Here is an 18,794-nt window from a genome sequence, read left to right on the forward strand (position 1 = left end):
ACCTCGGCTGGGGGCTCAGTCCCTGACAACCTGACGCTCCCAGAACACCATACACCCAGCGCACCCAACTCAGGGTTGGGTGTGACAAGTCTGTGTCACCTATGGTGTGGAGACCAAGGGCCCCACCCGATCCCCATGAGGACAAGAACTTGCTGCTGCTTCCCAAGACGTGACAAGAAACACCCAGGAAGTACAGGAGAGACCCCTACATGCAGGTGCCAGGTGGGGACGGCTGTGTACTGCAGATGCCACCTCAACCAGTGAGGGCTGTTTGCCATCGGGATTTAAGCTGAGATCCACTTTCTGTCCTGACCCTAGATGTGGCCCCTGCTCCACCTGGCAAACATGCGGAGGTCCTCGGGGTTCTGTGCCGCGGGCACGCTGAGGATGGCTGCCCGTTCATGCTCGGACAGGCTGGCCAGCAGGTTCTCCGTCATCCTCCTGTTGAGTGGCGAGTCCCCACTGGGGAGCAGCTCTGCACTGGAGTTGTCCATGCTGGGGCTGGTGAGGGTCATGTCATCACTGCTGGCTGAGGACGGGCACAGTCAGGGAGCGGCTACCCCTAGCCCGAGTCACCTGCGCCCACCTGGGAATTAACTGCTGTGCCCTTGGGGAGCAGCCCCTCACCCCAAGGCCAGCCTAGTCATCCAACCCCTCCCACCCACTCAGAGGACAGGAGCCCTGGGCAGGCAGGTCCCGCACTGAGCCTGACGTCCAAGGCCCCGCCTTAGCCTGGGGAGGTGCCTCCCCCTAAGCCTTCCAGCCCCTCGTCTTCCCCAAGCCAGGGACCTGGGGCTCGGGGCTGCCGCCTTAGGGGGCACACCGTGGCCAAAACAGCTCCTTCAAAAAGGGACTATGACAGTCACTGTCTCCTCATAGGCCCTGAGCACGGAGGTTTCAGCCGTCCTCCGAGGGATGGGGTGCGGTCTGCTCTGACCCCAGGCTGGGCCAGGATGCTCCTGACTCAGCAAGGTAGAGCCTCGTCCTCAGGGAGGCGGGCGAGGGGGCCAGGGAGAGCTGCCCAGCTGGGCGAAGTGACATCCTCGGGGACACAGCTCCCCACGGGCACTGTGTGTGCACGTTTTCGAGTGCAGCCCTGTGAAGGTGCCGTGGTCATTCCCTGCGGTGCCCAAATTGGGCCTCCTGGCCGCCTGCCTCTTCCAAGGGCGCCCAACGTGCTCACCCCCCACCAGACAGATGCCCTGGGCAGGGGGTCCTACTTGGGGAGCCAAAGCTGAGGGCGTTGGGCGTGCTGAGGCTGCGGCCACCAACCCTGGTGGTGAGGGGCACGTCATCCTCCCGGGGGCGGGGCTCGTCCTCACTGGGCGAGGCCATCAGGCAAACGTAGGTGTGCAGCTGGACCAGGAGCCTGTGCTGCAGCATCCACACCACCATCTGGATGAGCTGCGTCTGCAGGACGGGCAGGCCTGAGACATGACCCCCAGGTCACCCCGGAGGGTCAGGGTGAGGCCCCACACCTCAAGAGAGGGAGCGCCCAGCTGCCACCCGCTCTGCAACCCCAACTCCCGTCCAGGGGAGGCAGCGGGGCCACACCTGCCCTTGCTCCATCACATGCCCGGGCTGCCCACGGCTGTCCTTTCTTGCCCAGAGCTGAGGAGCAGGACCTGTGACACGGAGGACCTGCTCTGCCTCCTCTTCCCCAGCCCACTGGCCTCTGTGAGGACCCTGGACACTGTTCAGAAAGAGGCTGCTGGCAGCTGCCCTGACAGCAGAAAAGTCCTCCCCTTGGGTCAACCTGAAAGCCTGCCCGGGGACAGGGAAGCCTGTGCAGGTGGTGCTCCAGCAGCCGTAAGTGGGGGCGTGTGTGCACATGGTGCCCACGTCCTCAGACCCACACACCCGCCTGCTCATCCCTGGGGGTCCCTTGCTGGGAGGGGCTGGCTGACCGGGCATGGAAATAGGGGCATATGTGACCCAGTCACACCAAAGAAAATTGAAAAGGATTGTAAAATAATTAAATTATAAGGGACTTCCCTGGTGGTCCACTGGTTAAGACTCCTTGCTCCCAATGCAGGGGGCCCGGGTTCGATCCCTGGTCAGGGAACTAAGATCCTACATGCCACAACTAAGCCTGCGCGCCACAACAAAGACCCAGCGCACCCAAAATAAATAAATAAATAAATTTAAATAAATAAATAAATAAAAACTATATTAAATTAAGAGACTTCATCAGCACTTGAGCACATTCTGGGCCTGAAATAGTAGGTATGGAAGGCAGGTGGCCTCACCCTGGGACTGAGCAGAACCAGAACTGGCTCTATCTGGGCCCCTCGGGCTCGGCCTAGAAAAGCCACCCGCCATCCGGACCATCGGGAAGTTTCCGCTGGGGAGGGGAGAGGGTGAACATGCAAAGTGTGTCTTTTATTCAGCTGGCACGACCTGGCACAGTTCCTGGAAACCAAAGGTGCCGTGAAAGACGGCATTCAGAACAGTCACGCTTGGCATCTAAATGAGCGAACCAACAGGGTCTCCTCCTCATTCACAACTTGAGTTTGCTTAAGCTTTTAAGGACTGTTTTTGCCTAACAGACCTGGCACTTATTAAAACAAATACTTTACTTTTGAAGACAAAGCCTTGAGAACACCCAGACCCATCTCCAACACCTGTCCCACCTGGCCCTGCCCAGAGCCCCAGAGCCCCAGAGCCCCAGGTTTGCAGTGGAGGGGAGGAGGCAAAGCCTCTCGGATCCAGGCTACACTCAACCCTGCCACAAACGCAGAACTCACCAGTTCGCTCCACACGTCTCACCCCTCCCTGGTGGCCAGCCCACCACACCCAGCACCCCTGCCTGCCTCTCGCCCTGACCAAGACCCAGGACCCCTTGGATGAGGAGATTCTGGGGACCAGTGAGCCCAGGACTTATACCCACAGACCCTGTGGCTACCTGGACCATGGCAGGCAGGGGAGGGAGTAGGAGTGTAGGGACCAGGCTCAGTGAAAGCAAAATCCCCTCTGCGTCCCCCAACTATGGGATCCCCAGGCCCAGAAGGGGGCACCAAGTGGCTCTGTCCTCCCAGGAGAGGTCACCGATCTCCTGCCAATTGGGCCTCTTAACGGCGTTCTAACCCTAAGAAGTGCCCACCATGGGCAGGGGGGCTCCATGGGGGGAGGGACTTGCAATGCCCAAGTGTCTGCAGGCGGCCTAGCCAGGGACCCGGCTTCTGGTCACCCTGGCAGGGCAGGTACCACCTACACAGCAAGCACCTCCCCACAAACCAAGGCTAAAAGCACGGCAGCACTGAGAGCCTGGGATCAGGGACTGACGCCAGGTGGGTGGTTCCTGGGCTCCCTGAGCTCCTGAGACTCACCTCCTGCACAGCGGGGGCCAAGGGGTTCCTAAATTCTGACAAGGAGACTGGCAAGGAGAACTTAGCGAGGACAGATGGCAGGTCGTGAGATGGAAACTGGCGTGAGAACTGCTCAGCCAGCGGAGAGTACCTGGGGACAGGGGATGAGGGTCCGTGAGCTCAGCAGACTTCCCCACCATTCAGGCGTCTGCACCCTTACCATGAGCCTGTGGTGGGCAGGAGGGGGCGCAGCCTGGTGGGTGGGCCAGGATGGGTGCAATGATAGAACCCAGATGCTTTCCCCACACCACAGCCCCTATGAGCCCCCAGGTCAAGGCCAAGGCTCCCAACCTCCCACCAGGTGCCCCATGCAGCACCCACTGGCCGGCAGGTACGGGCAGGCGCAGACCCTTCCTGGAGGCCATAGGTGCTGGAAGAGCACAGGCCAGGGGTGCCATGCAGGGCTGGACCAGGCCAGAACTGGAACGTGGGCCCAGCTGACCTGGGGAGCACCACCTGGCCGGCCCTGCCAGCCACACCCCTGCCCACTCGGGGGCCCTGGGCTCTGGCAGCCAGGGGGACTCACAGACACACACTGGCGTTGGGAGAAAGCATGTAGACGTTGTTCTCACACAGCGGGTAGATGATGATGGCCTTGCCCCAGTACACCAGGTGCGCCGCAAGCTGGAAAACCTGTGGGCAGAGGGCCGGGAGAGCAGTGCTGGGGAGGCCAACCCACGCAGCCCCCTGGCTCATGGCCTCAAGCCTCTCCATCACTGGTCCCTGAGCCGTTCTGGCTGGCACCAGCACAGGGACGCTGGGGCACCCGAGATGAGGCCAGTCCAGCTGATCAAGGGGCCTGGCTGCACATCCCAGCAGAGGCCAGCCCACAGCCCAACAGGCGCCCAGCACGGGGACGGGGCTCCACGTGACAGTGGATGTGGGTCACTGCACCTGCCCCCACTCCACACACTCATCCCTGGAGAACATCCCACTGTCCTGCTGCCCTGGACTCTCAAGACATCAGGATGGGCCACACACAGACCATGATGCCAGGACAGGGAGCCAGGGTGAGACCACGGCAACGGGCACCGCTCATCCTGCAGCACCACGGCCAAGTGCCTCTGAGGGTGCATGCATACCTGTGACAGTGCCGGGGACACCTCTACCTCGTCTCGGCAAACAGGGCCTCCAGTGCCACAGCCAACTCGAACACAGAGGAAATTTCAGTTCCATCGCTGACCCTCTTCTTTCTCAGCCCAAGTCCCAGTGCTGATGGCTCTAAAGGACACAGGCCCCCTTCCCTCCATCTCTGCCACCACCCTCGCCCAATGGGCTCCACCTCCCACCTCTCCCTGCAGCCAGAGCGCCCTCTGCAGGCCACAAGTCTGAAATCAGGATCACCCGGCTGGAGTCAAGCTGTCGGCTGGGAGACTCTGTTCTTTGCTTCCAAGCTGCTGTGACCACACGTCTCATCTCTGCCTCATGGTCACATCCGAGCCTCCCTCTAACAAGGGCCCACCCAGGTCATCCAGGATCATCACCCTGTCTCAAGGGCGTTATTCCCATCTGCAAAGTCCCACATAAGGAAGGTCACACTCACAGGTCCCAGGGATTAGGTCCACGGGGCCACTGCTCACCCAATCACAAGTAAGGTGTGATCCTAATTTTGTTATTCAAAGATTATGTGTTAATATGTATATAAAAAGCTTGGGGCTTCCCTGGTGGCGCAGTGGTTGAGAGTCTGCCTGCTAATGCAGGAGACACGGGTTCGCGCCCTGGCCTGGGAGGATCCCACATGCCGCGGAGCGGCTGGGCCCGTAAGCCACAACTGCTGAGCCTGCGCGTCTGGAGCCTGTGCTCCGCAACAAGAGAGGCCGCGATGGTGAGAGGCCCGTGCACCGCGATGAGGAGTGGCCCCCGCTTGCCACAGCTAGAGGGAGCCCTAGCACAGAAACGAAGACCCAACATAGCAATCAATCAATCAATAAATAAATCTTTAAAAAAAAAAAAAAAAAAGCTTGGAGGAATCTAGGTTACCACTAGGATATGGGATTATGGGGACTTTCTCTTTTTCTGTTTATAATTTGTATGATATTTGAATTTTTATAAGAATATATTAATTTCATCATGACAAAAAACCCTCAAAATACTTGTAGAGCTTTTTTGCCTAGAATGGAACATGAGTGATTTTAAATCATCTGGTGACATTCACACCTGCGCTCGAGGTTCCAGCTGGGCTCGCTGGCCTGCCTCCCCACGGTGCCTCCGCTAGGTGGTTTGCGGCAGGAAGCAGCAGTCCCAGAGGCTGGTAAGGTCCACCACCAGGGCTGGGCCCCAGGGGGCATCTGCACGACCACACCAGCGGCAAACCCTGATTTGCACCGGGTTCAGTGGGGAGGGGCATGGAAGGAAACAGCAAGGGGACCCCATGGCAAGGCCGGGGAGAGGCGAAGGGGACATCATCAGAGCTTTGTCTGTGTCTTGGGGAACTGTGAGGCACAGCGTCCAAACAGGCTCCATGATGGGCAGCCTCAGGGGACAGTGAGGGTCACCCCCTCAGAGCTGCACACCCACAGGCATCTGCTGATCAGCCAGTACTGGTCAGAACACAAACTCCGCGGTACACACACAACAGCTAGCGCGTTAAATGTTCTGTGTCTCGTGGGTGCTAAGAAGGCAGTCCAGGAGCCCATGTGAAACACCAAGGCAGAGTCCGATAAACACTTTCAGACGGGGTGGACAAAGTCATGGGGTAGAGACAGGGGAAGGGCTTATTCTGGACGACAGAATCCAGAAAGGCTGCTTCGGGGAAAAATGGCCTGAGAGTCAGGCCTGGTAGACAAGCTCCCCTAACGTGCTAAGCAGCAAAGGCCAAGGGCTCCCTGGAGGTGCCTCGCAGAGGCCTAGGTGGGCCTGCCTCATGGTGCTCCACCCTTGGCCTTTGTAGGAGCCGCTGGTCCCTGGGCCAGGCCCTGCTGCCCCCTGGCGGTCACACAGTGCCCCGTTCCAGACCCTGAGTCCACCCTCAGGCTGTTGCTTGGAAGGCCCCCTGCCCCTGGCCTCCAACTTCTCCCTGTGCTCTTCCTTGGCCCCAGCCCCTGCCCAGGTTCAAACCAGATCCACGGGCAGGGCGGAGGGGCCCTCATCTGATCAGAAAGGGCAGCTCATGAGCACGTGGCTCAGCAAGGAGGTGGCACCGTGCACAGAACACAGGCCTGTGTGCCCGCGGGGCGTGGCGGGGGGAATCAAGGCCACTGGGTTTGGTGCTGGCTCTGCATGGCTCCCACATGGGCTAAGGCACCCTGCGTGCCCCTGCTTCAACCCTGCAAGTCCCCAGCCCTGGCTCTGGTCCTGTGCAGCCCCATCACCTGGCACCACGACGGCCTCACTCTTCTGCCGCAGTTTCACTGCTCCCTCCCTCCACAGAGGAGGAAGTCAATCCCGAGGCCCTGATACCAGGTCGGACTCCAGATCCACCCATCACCACAGCAGGCCATGCAGCAGCCCTCGGCGGGACAGAGGCCCTCAGGAGGCGGCTTGAGGTGCCAGCTGTGATGCGTCCAGCCCCTCCCTGCTGCCCATCCTGCCCACCCAGGGTGTCTCCCCAAGCCCCCAGGGTACCTGCAGCAAGGCCAGGTCTGCGTCCTGGGCCAGCTGCTGCAGGTTCTTCACAGCAGACGTGGTCTTGATCACACGCACCAGGGCTGGGGAGCAGTCGATCGGGAGCTCGCCCAGCAGGGACTTCTCGTCGCTGAGCAGCAGCAGGGCGTGGTACGGGCTGTGGGGCAGAGACACGGGTCAGCACAACCAGCGAGCCCCAGGCCCCTGCCCTGGGTGTGCACCTGCAGAGAAGAGGCCGGGGAGGAAGCGGAAGACAGCGCTCTGCCCTGAGGCCTTTAAAAACCTGCAAGGATCACCCACAGCAAAATCTAAGGAAGGCCTAACGGGTGACCTGGCCCCATCCCACCACCTCTGGGATTGCCCAGCAAACGTTCGTTCAAAAACCAGTGAATCTTTCCTAAGGAAAAAGTCCCAAATACAGGAAAAGCAAAATCCCCACTGCAGACTATGAACAGAACTACCTAGAAATACGCTTAGCAAGGAAGCCCGGGGCGGCGCACAGGCCTGGGGAGGAAGGAGGGACCAGGCAGTGCTTTGCTTTCTGTTGTCTCAACATTTTCTGTTATGTACCCAGATTTCTTTTTCTGGTTAAAAAACATTTAAGGAAACAAAGGACTTGGTGGAGGAGGGGGAGGCAGAAGATTGGGCTCAGCGCTTTCCTTGAAGGAAATCAGTGACATGAAGAAACAGATCTCACAAGTTCTGATCTGAGCAGGAGGTCCGGTGAGTACCACCATGAAGACACAACGCCTCCGGTGGTCGGCTCCCGGGCCCCGCCATGATGCTCAGCCCCCCAGCCCTGCCCAGGCCCTCGTCTGGGACCGCAGCACAGCGCCCCGCTTGGCCAGGCAGTGGGGGCCCGTGAGAGCCCTGAGAGGGCCCGTGGGGAACCTGGGGTGGTCATCCCTAGACAAAACTGGACACAAAAGCGTGTGTTTTTACTCTGTAAACAGCAGCGTCCTACCTGCCAATTTCTGTGGCAGGAAGGGGAAAAGACGATTCTTGGAACCAAGTACTTGGTAAACCTCAGGACACAGGAGAGCAGGGCCCCGGCAGGGTGTGCGTGGGGCTGGCACTCACCGGATGGCCTTCAGGCTCCGCTCGATGGCCTCGGGGGGGATGAGGCTCGTGGCCGCGTAGTGGATCTTATGGGGCAGGCAGAAGCTCACCTCCAGCCAGCTGTTGACGTGGAGCCGCACCACGCCAGATGTGCACAGGCTGCAGAGAGCGGGCCATCAGCCACCCACACAGCAGCTCCCAGCCGTGCACACAAGCCACACAGACCCCCCTGAGGGCGTCTCCTCCCGGCACACGGAGTAAACTGCAGGGGGAGACTTCCAGAGCAAGAAAGCATCTTGTCCCAGACCTCAGTATGTGTAAGAGAAGAAAAAGTATTAGGAACACCCACAGAAACTGTATTCCTGGCCAGCCCTGGAATCTGTAGTCCAGCCAGAGGGCCAGGGCTCCCGTCTCGGTCCCACAGGTTCAATGCGCTAGGAGTATCCTGAGGCTGCCTCTGCACACCTGATGGAAGGCTCCATCACAGTGGGCTGCCAAGCAGGGCAGGGCCTGTCACCAAAAGGGAGAGGTGAGCGGGAGAGGACGGTCCTGCCAGGGAGGGGCCCATCCCCCTGCAGACACCAGCAGCCCCAGGGGCTCCACGGCCACCGCCCACGCCAGCCTCAGCTCAAACCTTCGGCTTCCCTCGTCTCCGTGATGGAACTTTGGTTCTTTCAAGCCCTGGCCTTGCTCAGGCCAGACATGGCAACTCTTGTGTCTGACCCTCATTTCTCACGTCCCACCTCAAACCATCTGTCAATCCTATCTGCTTCATGGCAGGGACAAAGTCCAGACCTTCTCCGCTCCGGCCCCCTCTGTCCGCCCTCCCCACTCAGACCCCCAGGGCTCCCACGTAAGCAGTCCCAACCAAGACCCCAGAGTGCCAGAGCCCTGTGGGACCTGCCCATTCTTCTCCGACCCTGTCTCCTCCCCGCCTCCCATGGGTCCAGCAGAATAGGCTGCCCTGCGGCTCTCCAGGCCCGTGTAATTGCCCTGGGCCACACACTCTCCCCCAGGTGCCCCGGGGTTCCTTTCCCCCTTTTCAGATCTCAGCTCAAGCGCCACCTTCTCAGTGGGTCAACCATGACAGGCCCCACAGGCCGCTCACAGTTCCCGTGTCCTGTGCACCGGACAGCAGCACGACCTGCCGTCTGCTGGTCAGTGTTGCTTCCCAACCAGAATTCAGTCACAGGGTGCACTGCTCACCGCACAGCCGGTAATGGTGGGGTACGCGGGGGCACTGAGGGCATTTCCTGAATGGAGGAAGGAAAAGGCCCGAGGAACATTTGTCCGCTCTGGGGGGACCACCTCTCTGGAAGCCCCTGCCAGGAGAACAGTCTCTTAGTGGCGCCGTGCAGGGGGACCACACACAAAGCTGGGGCCACGGCTCCGTGGCATGGCACCTGGTGTGGACGCGGGGGGAGCGACTGCTGGAGCAGAGGGCAAGGGGGTCTGTGCCCAGCCGAGGTCCGCCTGCCCTGCCCGGGGTGCCCTCCCCGTCACACTCCAGCCCCACTCTGCTGGCCCTGCTGGCGCCCAGGTCTCAGGGCTCTCAGGCACACAGATGCAGGGTGCTGGGAGGCGGCCCCGTGGCCCCCGCCCTGCGCCCACAGGCCGTTCTTACAGTCTCTCCCCACAGCTCCGCCCAGACAGACGGCAGAATCCATGGTCTGCAGTTTCAAATGTAAAAATAAGCCTTCATTGTCTCCAGCAGGGAATGGGCAACGGGCAGAGGACCGTGGGAAGAACAAAGAGCACGTCTGTGACCTCAACTGCCCCAGGACTCCTGCCAACACCAGCGTCTGCTCCCTCTGTCTGTCCTGCCACCAGGGCGTCAGGAGAACCAGGCCCCCAGGAGCCCCCCTCAAGGGATGGTCTTAGGCTCTGAGCTGCAGGGGTGGGGCTGCAGGCTGTGGCTGAGTCTGGAGGGCAAAGGTTTGGCCATTGCTGATGCCACAGCCCCTCAGGGTGAAACCCTGGCACGAGTTTGGTGACTGTCACGATTTGGGGAAGAGACCCCGGGTCCTTCCCCAGGTCCCAGTGGAGAACACCGCTCTTGGCTTCTTCCAGAAGGAAGCAAGTACACCTGAGCAGACGGAGACTCCTAGAGCCTCCCCACTCCTTGGCCAAGGGCCTTTGTGGGCTGGACGGCTCACGTCAAACCCTGACAAACAGCATCTTCCGGGATCAAAAGTCACACGAAGAGACTCGCCCAGGGGACCCAGGGTAGTGGCTCCACTTGACTGGGCAACATTTATGCTCTCAGCATCTGTGTATGAGGGAAGCAGGCAGGGGAAACCGGGCGCCAGCTCCTCCTCCATTCACTTCACCCCTGCTCGGAAAGGCTGGTGGATTCAAAATCAAGGCCTTCCTGTCTCTGAGCTCCCCTCTAGGACACGGCTCAAAGTGCCTGCTGGAATGAATGCCACAGAGTCAGAAGTAAACACTGAGAGGCCTCTCATTTCAGAGGTAGCCGTGTGGGCTCCTCCAGGAGTCCAGGGATGCCGCGTGCAGGTCGCCGAGCCACGTGGCACGTGCAGAGGCCCCAAGCACTGGTTTGGGCTCCTGGGGCACAATTTACAGCCCTGCACTTGGGGGCTCCCACTCAGCGGTGCCAAGAAAGACATGGGGAATCGTAAGCAAACTGTGTGAACACGAGAAGCTGGAGAGAGCGGTAAGAAAAGGATGGGGGGAGGGTGCAGGGGTGTGTACGGGCTGGGAGGGTCTCAGGACAGGCCTCATGGAGACTCAGCTGCAAGTGCCGAATCTGGGTACCAGGGAAACGAACAGTCAAGGCCTGTGCAGCCTCTCCACCATGTCACTGTCCCCAGAGCCCTGGCCACACAGTCTGAGCACACGCTGGCATGGGGTCCTCTTCTCTGGGGGGAGACATGCCCTCTCTGGGCCCCTAGTTTCCACGTGGACTTTACTCCGTGTTCCCAACACTGGCGACCTCCTCCCGTGGGGCACTTGGCACTGAGGCTGGTGCCTCTTTACAAACAAACGGAGCTCTGTAGCGTGCAGACCCTAAGCGCCACCTCCAGCAACACCCGAGGGCCAGCAGCAGGCCCAGGCGAACCCCGGGACACCCTGGAACAAGCCAGGAGGGAGGGCGCCACGCTGGGAATGCCCTATAAACCCCACCGTCATCAAGAGGTGAGCCCGGAGCTGTGCTGAGGTCTGTCAGGAGGAAAGAGAAACGTTTGCCCTTGTTTCTCAAGTGCGTGCAGTTTTAAGACAAGACTAGCAGAGTAGAAGTTGGGCCCGAAAAGGGTCCTGGGAAGCTCTCACTTCTATTTGCCGGCAGTTAACGGTTGGGTCTGGGAACACTGAGGAAAAACACTGTCCCTGTGTGAGGCTTATCCGGCCCCTCACACAGCTCCGAGACGCCGCCCCGCCTGCGACTTGAGATAGATGCTCCTCCAGAGCCCGAGTCCTGAGGCGGCCACACCGGCCTTCCAACAAGCTCTTATCTTTCACACCCCAGACGACTGTGCACCAGCTCATTTCATCAGCTCACACCTCAGCATCCAAGAGAGAATTTCAATTCCTAACCTAACGTCCTCCTCTAGCCTCGGACCGGTCACCCTTCTTCCTGCCCCAGGCCAGAGGCCTTCGAAGCCAGCCCTGCACCCTCTGGTCCCAAACACAACATGCAGTGGGACGAAACTGCACATGACCCACGAGGTCTGGGTGGGCTCCAAAAGGCCAACCTTGAAATGTTAAAGTTTAAGTTAAGTGCGTTTCATGGCAACAGGGACTGAAGTTCCCAGGACACTTGCGGACGCGTCTGTGGGCCCACCCCTGCTCTGGGTGGGCAGCAGTGAGGCAGCATTCCCAGCGCACACAGCACCACCCGCAGGCCCGGGCCTGGGTGGCTTCCCCAGGCTCCCAGCCTCCCGGGCCCACCACAGGCCCTGTCAGCTCTGAGAACTCTTCAACAAACACTTCTTCGAGCCCCACGGAATCCACATCAAGGGGACTCCTGTTTACTCATCCCTTCAACCACATGCCGAGCACGAGGGCTGTGTCACAGAAAGCGAGGGGACATCCCTGACCTCGCGGGGTGCTGTCACTCAAGGCACCAAGCTGCACGGGGAGACACAGGTGCTGGGCAAGTTGAGGCGGCCACAGACGCGTAGGTCCCGGGGCACAGGACCGCCAGGCCACACCACAAACCCGGATTTTAATTAAAGCAGCCAATCCAGAGCCATTCCTTTGCAAGGTCCCACCCCAACCCCTAACCTCAACCAGTTCTCACAGCTTCCAGCCTCTCACTTCTGCTCTGAGAACGCCCTTCCCAGGGGTCAGCCAGCAAGTCTCCACCAAGAAAGAGCTGCATGTTCCCCGCCACCTGCTTAGCTCCAAGGTGCAGTCCACCCTGCAGGAGCGGAGCGGGCCAGGCCAGACCCTCGAGGCCAACGCAGACCTGGTGGGTCAGAGGGAAGGCCACAGACCAGGGGGCTCCTGGGAAGTCTCAGAGCCGCTGCTGTTGCCAGGCGGGGACAGGGGACGGGGAGGACACCGATGCCCCTGGGACTCCTGCGGGAGAAGCACCGCCGGTTTCCCTGGGGCCGGACCCAGGAGCCTGTTTCCAGACCCCACTTGGTCAGAGTGGGGTCTGGAAACAGGAAGGATGGGGTGGGGTTTCACCTGGAGGAAACTGACACACCTGGGTTCTGGAAGGAAGCTAAGTGCTGAATGGTGGACCCTGGCAGCTGTTTTCGCAGCAAACGCTGACTCCTGTCCTTGGAACTAGTGCCACTAGAGGGTGCTGGGCTGCCCCAAGCCCCAGCTCGGCTGGCCCAGCAGGTCACCAAGGAAGCAGCCAACTCTCCAGGGCCTCATTCCCTCCAACTTTCCAACACAATTCAAACCTAAGAAATCACAGCTCATTATTCACTTAGAAACAAAAAGTGTGGTTCTGGTTTGCTTTTTATTGTAATTCCACATTAGCGTGAATTTAGCTTGTAGTCTAATCCTACTTGAGGCATGCAAACTCCCACTCAGAAAATGGCAACAGTTTCCAAGGAAGGGGTTTCTCATACCAGCCCACCCAGACCAGAGGGCAGCAATTCTCTTACTGCAGGAAAAACTTCCATGTGATCATGTGGATAAAAAGAGACAGGGTCAGACTACAAGACCAGAAATCTGTTCTGGGTCAAGACCAAGGCTTCGCCAAGAGGTCTCCAGAGCAGGAGGGACCAGAAACCAAGGCAATCAAGCAGCAAGGGGCGTTTCATGCTGCTCTGATTTCCCCCAATGCCCAGAGGTCACCGAAATAAAGAAATGGAAACTCCAGCCCAGACGCACACCCCAAAGGACAGCTCTCCCTCCCACATAAAGGGGCCTGTGCCCCCAACAGATCATGGGTGAGGGGGGAAAACTTCCCTGGCGGTCCAGTGGTTAGGACTCTACGCTTTCACCGCAGAGGGCGCAGGTTCAACCCCTAGTCGGGGAACTAAGATCTCCCAAGCTGTGCAGCTGGGCCAAAAAAGAAAAAAAAAACAAAAAACAAAACAGGTGAGGGGTCGGAGCAGAGCGCTCACAGAAAAGGAAACAGGGATGTTCCACATGTGAAGTCGTGCACACCTGCGTTCAGATAAAGCTGCCCTGAGACCCCATCCTCCACCCATCACAGTGGGCAGAACCCAAAAGCTCACAAGACCCTGTGCTGGCAAAGCTCAGGTGCTGCTGATGGGAATGCAGACTGAGCCACAGAAGGAAGTGCCTCCAAATGACATGCACACCTGACCTATTCAGCCCGGCAATTCTACTTTTAGGAATTTATCTCATGGATGCACAGGCACTCGCACAAAATAACACGCATATAGTTGAGCAGCACGTCTTTCAGCAGCAAAAGCTGCAGCCAATGATGCCCCAGGGAGGGGGCAGGCAGCTGTACAGCAAGAAGTCAGTCCCTATTTACCAACAGACAGAAGCCTGTCGGTAAGCTACACGTTAAAGTGAGGAGGTAAAGGGCAAACCGTGCACTCAGCGCGCTCTGGCTGCGAAAGGGTTCGCCGTATGTGCTTTAGCACCTTGCGACAGGGCGTACAACACTCGGCTGCCTGATGCAATGCACCCTGCCACCAGGAAGGAAACCTGGCAAGGGTGCAACGGGAAAGAAACTCTGTGCTCTGACTTTCAGACTCAAAGGACAGGTGACCTTTTCAAAGGCTTAAGTTAAAAAAAAGGAAAATTACCAAAAGGTCATAGTGATTATCACTGGGTATGGGATTATAGATGATTTTTATTTCCTTTATATTTTTTTATATTTCCTAAATGTCTATAATAAACACATATCATTGGTGAAATCAGAAAAAAATACTAACATTAAAAAAAAAGAAAGGGACTTCCCTGGTGGTCCAGTGGCTAAGACTCCGCGCTCCCACTGCAGGGGGCCCAGGTTCAATCCCTGATCAGGGAACTAGATCCCGCACGCCACAACTAAAGATCCCGCACACCGCAACTAAAGATCCCGCACGCTGCAACGAAGATCCCCGATGGTGCTGTGGCCCCAGCTCTCAGATCAGGTCCACCTCCAGCAGGGAATGTGGGTCCACTGGACGGAGCGAAGCCCCGAGAAAGCCGGGGCGGGGGAGGTGGGGGAGCAGAGGAGAATGTGGGGAAGTTGGGGGTGGTGGAGAGGAGGGAGGCCTGCACCTGCACACTATCTGTCCAGCAACATGCCTAGTGCTGCGAGGTCCCCTCAGCCCTGAGAGGCCCCTGGTGAGCCAACTGGCCAGGTGCACTTGGGCAGACGGCCCCCCACCCCCATTCCCCATCCCATCCCCACTGCAGACCCAGGGCCAGGGAGCAGTGGTCAGAGCCACACGGATGCTCTTTAAAAAGAAGAGAAGTGCCTTGCTGGTCCACATTTAAGAGAGTTGGTGCTGAGCCACTAATATGAGCAGTGTCTCCAACGCCTGCTGCCCTCACACACTCAGGGTCCCAAACCCCCACGACCCTGGTGCGGGGGGAGCAGAGCCAACCCCAGCCCCAGCCTCTGAGCCTCAGTCTCCTCGTGGGTGAGGTGGTGACAGTGACCACGCCTAACGAAGGTGGGCCTGGAACTTGGCACGGTGTTGCATTCAGTCAGCGTCACCGTGCATTTCAGGTCCCATGCTCAGCTTTCTTCAGGTTCATTTTCTGGCTAAAGACAAGTGTGAAGGTGACCGTCCCAGTGGGGCTCCTCCCCAGCCTCCCTCCATCTCAGGCACAGCAGGGAAACGGCACCAGCCTGGGGAGGCCCATGGGAAGCAGGCCACCGTCTCACCTGTCGTAAGCGTCCTTGAGGTCCCTGGCCAGCTTGCACTTGGGCAGGATGTGATGGAACGGGGACTGAGGCCCATCATTTGCTGCAAGAATTGTAACACAGAGGACTCGACTCAGAGTCTGCACAGCGAGGAGCTTGCACAGGCCAGAAGACAAGCTTAACCTAAAAAGAATTTTAAGTGGCTGTAAACCAAACATCAGGAAATTCCCCACTGGTGTGCTCAACCGTCTTTATACGGGATGTCTGGATTTACCCTTCACCAGTGGCCCAACCTGACCCTGTAGCCACAGCCCTACAGGAAGAAACCCTTCTGCAGCTACCCTGCAGGCTCCCCGCAGGCCGCCAGAGCCACCCCGACCTCAGACCAAGCACTCCCTGCCTCACCCCACTCCTTCCTCCACACACTTACACTAGTGCAATTTATTTTCAGGATCCAAAGTCTCTTGTTAATCTTTTCTCATAAATGTCTAACAAAAAATATATGTACTTAAATTGAACTTTTAAAAATTTCCTGTGAAAAAGTCACAGATTCTAAAGAGAATGTTTAAAAAACAAAACTTCTGGATTGTTATTAGCTAGTACGTAACTGGGCAAAACAAATATATTACACATTTTGACAACTAACTGTCAAACATCAAAAGCTAATTTTTACTGAAAAAATGCACCCGAGTGACACAGTTCATGTACACTTCTACTTATTGCTAAAATTAGCCCAGGTTCACTGGCAAATCTGTTCCTAGTTTTCTCTTCTGTTATAGAGGTGCTGACCTGAGAAGACGGAGGTGAACAGTGTGTGACAGGTGGGCATCTCTCTGGTCTAAAATGTTGACAGTACACCAAAGCCTCATGGGGATCTATTAGCAGACATTACTTTTAATAACTGGTCAACTGACAACTCAGTTGGGTCCCCCTTCAATTTAGGTGAAAGCAAAGAACTGGCCCCCCCTCAGCCAGCTCAATCTTCCTGCTGCCCCTCTGAATGCCCCCTGCTTCAGGGGAGTGTCCAGCGGGACCAGGGCGGGACAGGCGGTGCCTGACCTGCAGGAAGAGCCACCATGCAGGGGTCTGGGGGGAGGGGAACGTTTGGGGCTGGGAAGTCACTCCCGGAACATCAGTTCAGGAATCTGGGTCTAGCTGTGTCCCTTGGGGGTCTTCCTGTGCACCCAGGGCATGCCCAGCCCACCATACAGACCATTAGTTTCCAGATTGGCCCACCCAGTGGGGTCCCTGCCCAGAGAGGCCACCCGCAGCCCTCACCGTCGGCCATGGCAGACACCTCGTCCTGCAGCGCCAGGATCAGCTTGGCCTCCCGCGTGAGGTACTGGCAGCGGCGCTCCTCGTGCTGCAGCACGGTGGCAATGCGGCGGGAGAGGTTGTGCAGACAGTTTATCACCGATGGGTCAGCGTTGGCCTGCAGGAGAGAGGCCACAGCCAACTCGATCGTAGCACACGCACTCGGGGAGGACACGCAGCAACACTCAGAGCCCCTCTCTGGGCGCCACCACTGTCCCCAGTCCCGGGTGCCCTCTAGGGCCTGTCCCAGCAACGTGGGCATGGAACAGCCACCTGGACGGCAGCACAGATGGCTGCGTGGGGGTCCCCGGTGTGGAGGGAGGGGGAACACAGGCATCTCTAACAAGCAGAGAGAGGTGCCCATGCCCAGGGCCCCAGGCCAGGGCCATCCAGGAAGGCAGAGGACGTTCAGGCATCCACTCTGGGCATGACAGGGGCAGCCCAGTGGCGCAATGGAAGGCACAGATCCCATCAGCCACCTGCTGTGCAACTCTGGGTCACAGGCTCCCATCTGAGAAAGAAGAACAGTGGCCCCTCTCTGAGCAATCAGTCAACATGTCAGGTGCTCAGAACAGAGCAGAACCCCTGGCAGTGTCTGCAGTCACCAATGTGCCGCTGAGTGCTAGTGGACAGGACCGGCTGTGTGAGAATTTGGTCACACGGCTCATGTTACAATAAGGACACAGTGTGAGAAACAGAAGCACCAGGCCCACTGTTCAGTGAAGACCTGTCCTCAGGGTAAGCAGCTCTTCCTGAGACCCTGGCTAACAGAGAAGCCAGGAGGCGCCAGGCCACCCCCTTCCCTCCACACCCTATCAGGGGCTGGGACCTATCAGGGCCACAGCCAGGCCAGGCGGGCGCATCCACCCAGGCCAAGGGTGGGGCAGGCAGCTGTGGGGTCTGTGAAGATGGTCCACGGAGCAGATAACCAGCCCACCGTGACTCAGCGCTCCAGGAGGCCGCCAGAACAGCTGAGTCATCCCGCGGGTGGAGGTGGGAGGAGGGGGAGGAGTGGTGCCCACGATTAGAACCTCTGGTCGCCCCCGCTCCCGGTTATCTACAGGCAGGGCCCTGCGGTGAGTGTCCACAGCCAGGCTCCTGGGCCAGATCCTGACCTGACTCAGTAAACCCCTTCACCACCTGGAGCTGGAGACACTTTCTGAGCTCCTAGCAGACCCATGTTCGCAAACAGAGCACACCCCAGGCAGCACACCTGTGCGGGGACAGGGCTGAGGGCTGACTCCACGCCGGGCCCACCTACAGGCAGCAGCCCTGCCCCATGCCCAGGACAGCCCCTCAAGTGTCCCCGCAAGGTCATAGAACGGAGGGTCTGGGGTATAGGGTGTACACAACTGCCTCAGAACAAAATGTTCTGCTTTAGATTTTAGAGAAATCTGTGTAAAATTCCTCCCCGCAGCAAAGCAGAGAGAGGAGAATGACCTGGGCGCGTGGTTACTCCCTTGAAGTAGCCCAGTCACACCTGAGGGCCTGACCCTCCATCACGCTCCTACTGGCTGGGGCACAACGGTGTCACAAGTCAGGCGTCCGGGGCCGCACGCTCACACTCCGGGATGAGCGAGGATGGAGCGTGCCTGGGTGTCCCCACCGGCTGCACAGGCCAGGCTCGGCTCAGGGTGCCCACAGAACCTGGGCTACGTGGGGCCACAGTGAGAAAGCGACCACCCAGGCCGTGCCAGCCCTGAATGGAGCTCTGAGAAACACCCACTCTCCCCGCATGCGACATGAAGCAACAATGAAGTGTATGTAGGGACTTGCCTGCGAGACTTTCTCACCCTGAAACTTGTACCCAAATCCAGTCAGGCCTTCAGAGCTAACGTTCAGCTTGCGGAAAACACACGGACATGCAGCAAGCCTGACTGCGCACTGAGATGGGTCCGACCGTGGACCCTTCACGGGACAAAGGAGGGGAGAGTCAGAGACCTGGAGACACAACCCCCAAGCTTGTGTGGGCTGGCTTCTGGTTTTCACCCCGGTTCAGACAGGTCAACGGGAAAAAACGCTGTGGCAACTAGGGCGCGTTTCCATGGACCAGGTAGTAGTTGATACCAACTTACGGTGAGTTCTGTCAGGTATGGTATAAAATAGCTGTCCCCCCTTTTCCAGAGACGCCTTCTGAAGTATGTGGGGGTGAGCAGACATGAGGTCTGAGACTTGTCTTGAAATGCCTGAGCGATGGGGTTGGGGGCAGATGGAGCCAGGGTGCAAGGCAG

General features: G+C 58.6%; 1 protein-coding gene across 7 annotated transcripts in view; it reads right to left on the reverse strand.

Moving 5' to 3' along the window:
* NPRL3 (NPR3 like, GATOR1 complex subunit) overlaps positions 1–18,794 on the reverse strand; it is a 35,207-nt gene that overhangs the window by 1,001 nt on the left and 15,412 nt on the right. For 4 of the 7 annotated variants that reach the window (XM_036827363.1, XM_036827360.1, XM_036827362.1 and 1 more), the window contains 8 exons: positions 16,528–16,681; positions 15,271–15,352; positions 8,013–8,150; positions 6,933–7,089; positions 3,895–4,001; positions 3,330–3,459; positions 1,221–1,410; positions 337–529 (listed from right to left, as the gene is read on the reverse strand). In XM_036827363.1, coding sequence (XP_036683258.1) covers positions 337–529; positions 1,221–1,410; positions 3,330–3,459; positions 3,895–4,001; positions 6,933–7,089; positions 8,013–8,150; positions 15,271–15,352; positions 16,528–16,681 — 1,151 coding nt within the window. Of the gene's footprint in view, positions 1–336; positions 530–1,220; positions 1,411–3,329; positions 3,460–3,894; positions 4,002–6,932; positions 7,090–8,012; positions 8,151–15,270; positions 15,353–16,527; positions 16,682–18,794 lie in introns of those variants that run through there. The other 3 variants (XM_036827366.1, XM_036827364.1, XM_036827365.1) reach the window with 3 other exon arrangements.

Source organism: Balaenoptera musculus, chromosome 15 (assembly GCF_009873245.2).
Source record: "Balaenoptera musculus isolate JJ_BM4_2016_0621 chromosome 15, mBalMus1.pri.v3, whole genome shotgun sequence".
Lineage (NCBI taxonomy): Eukaryota > Metazoa > Chordata > Mammalia > Artiodactyla > Balaenopteridae > Balaenoptera > Balaenoptera musculus.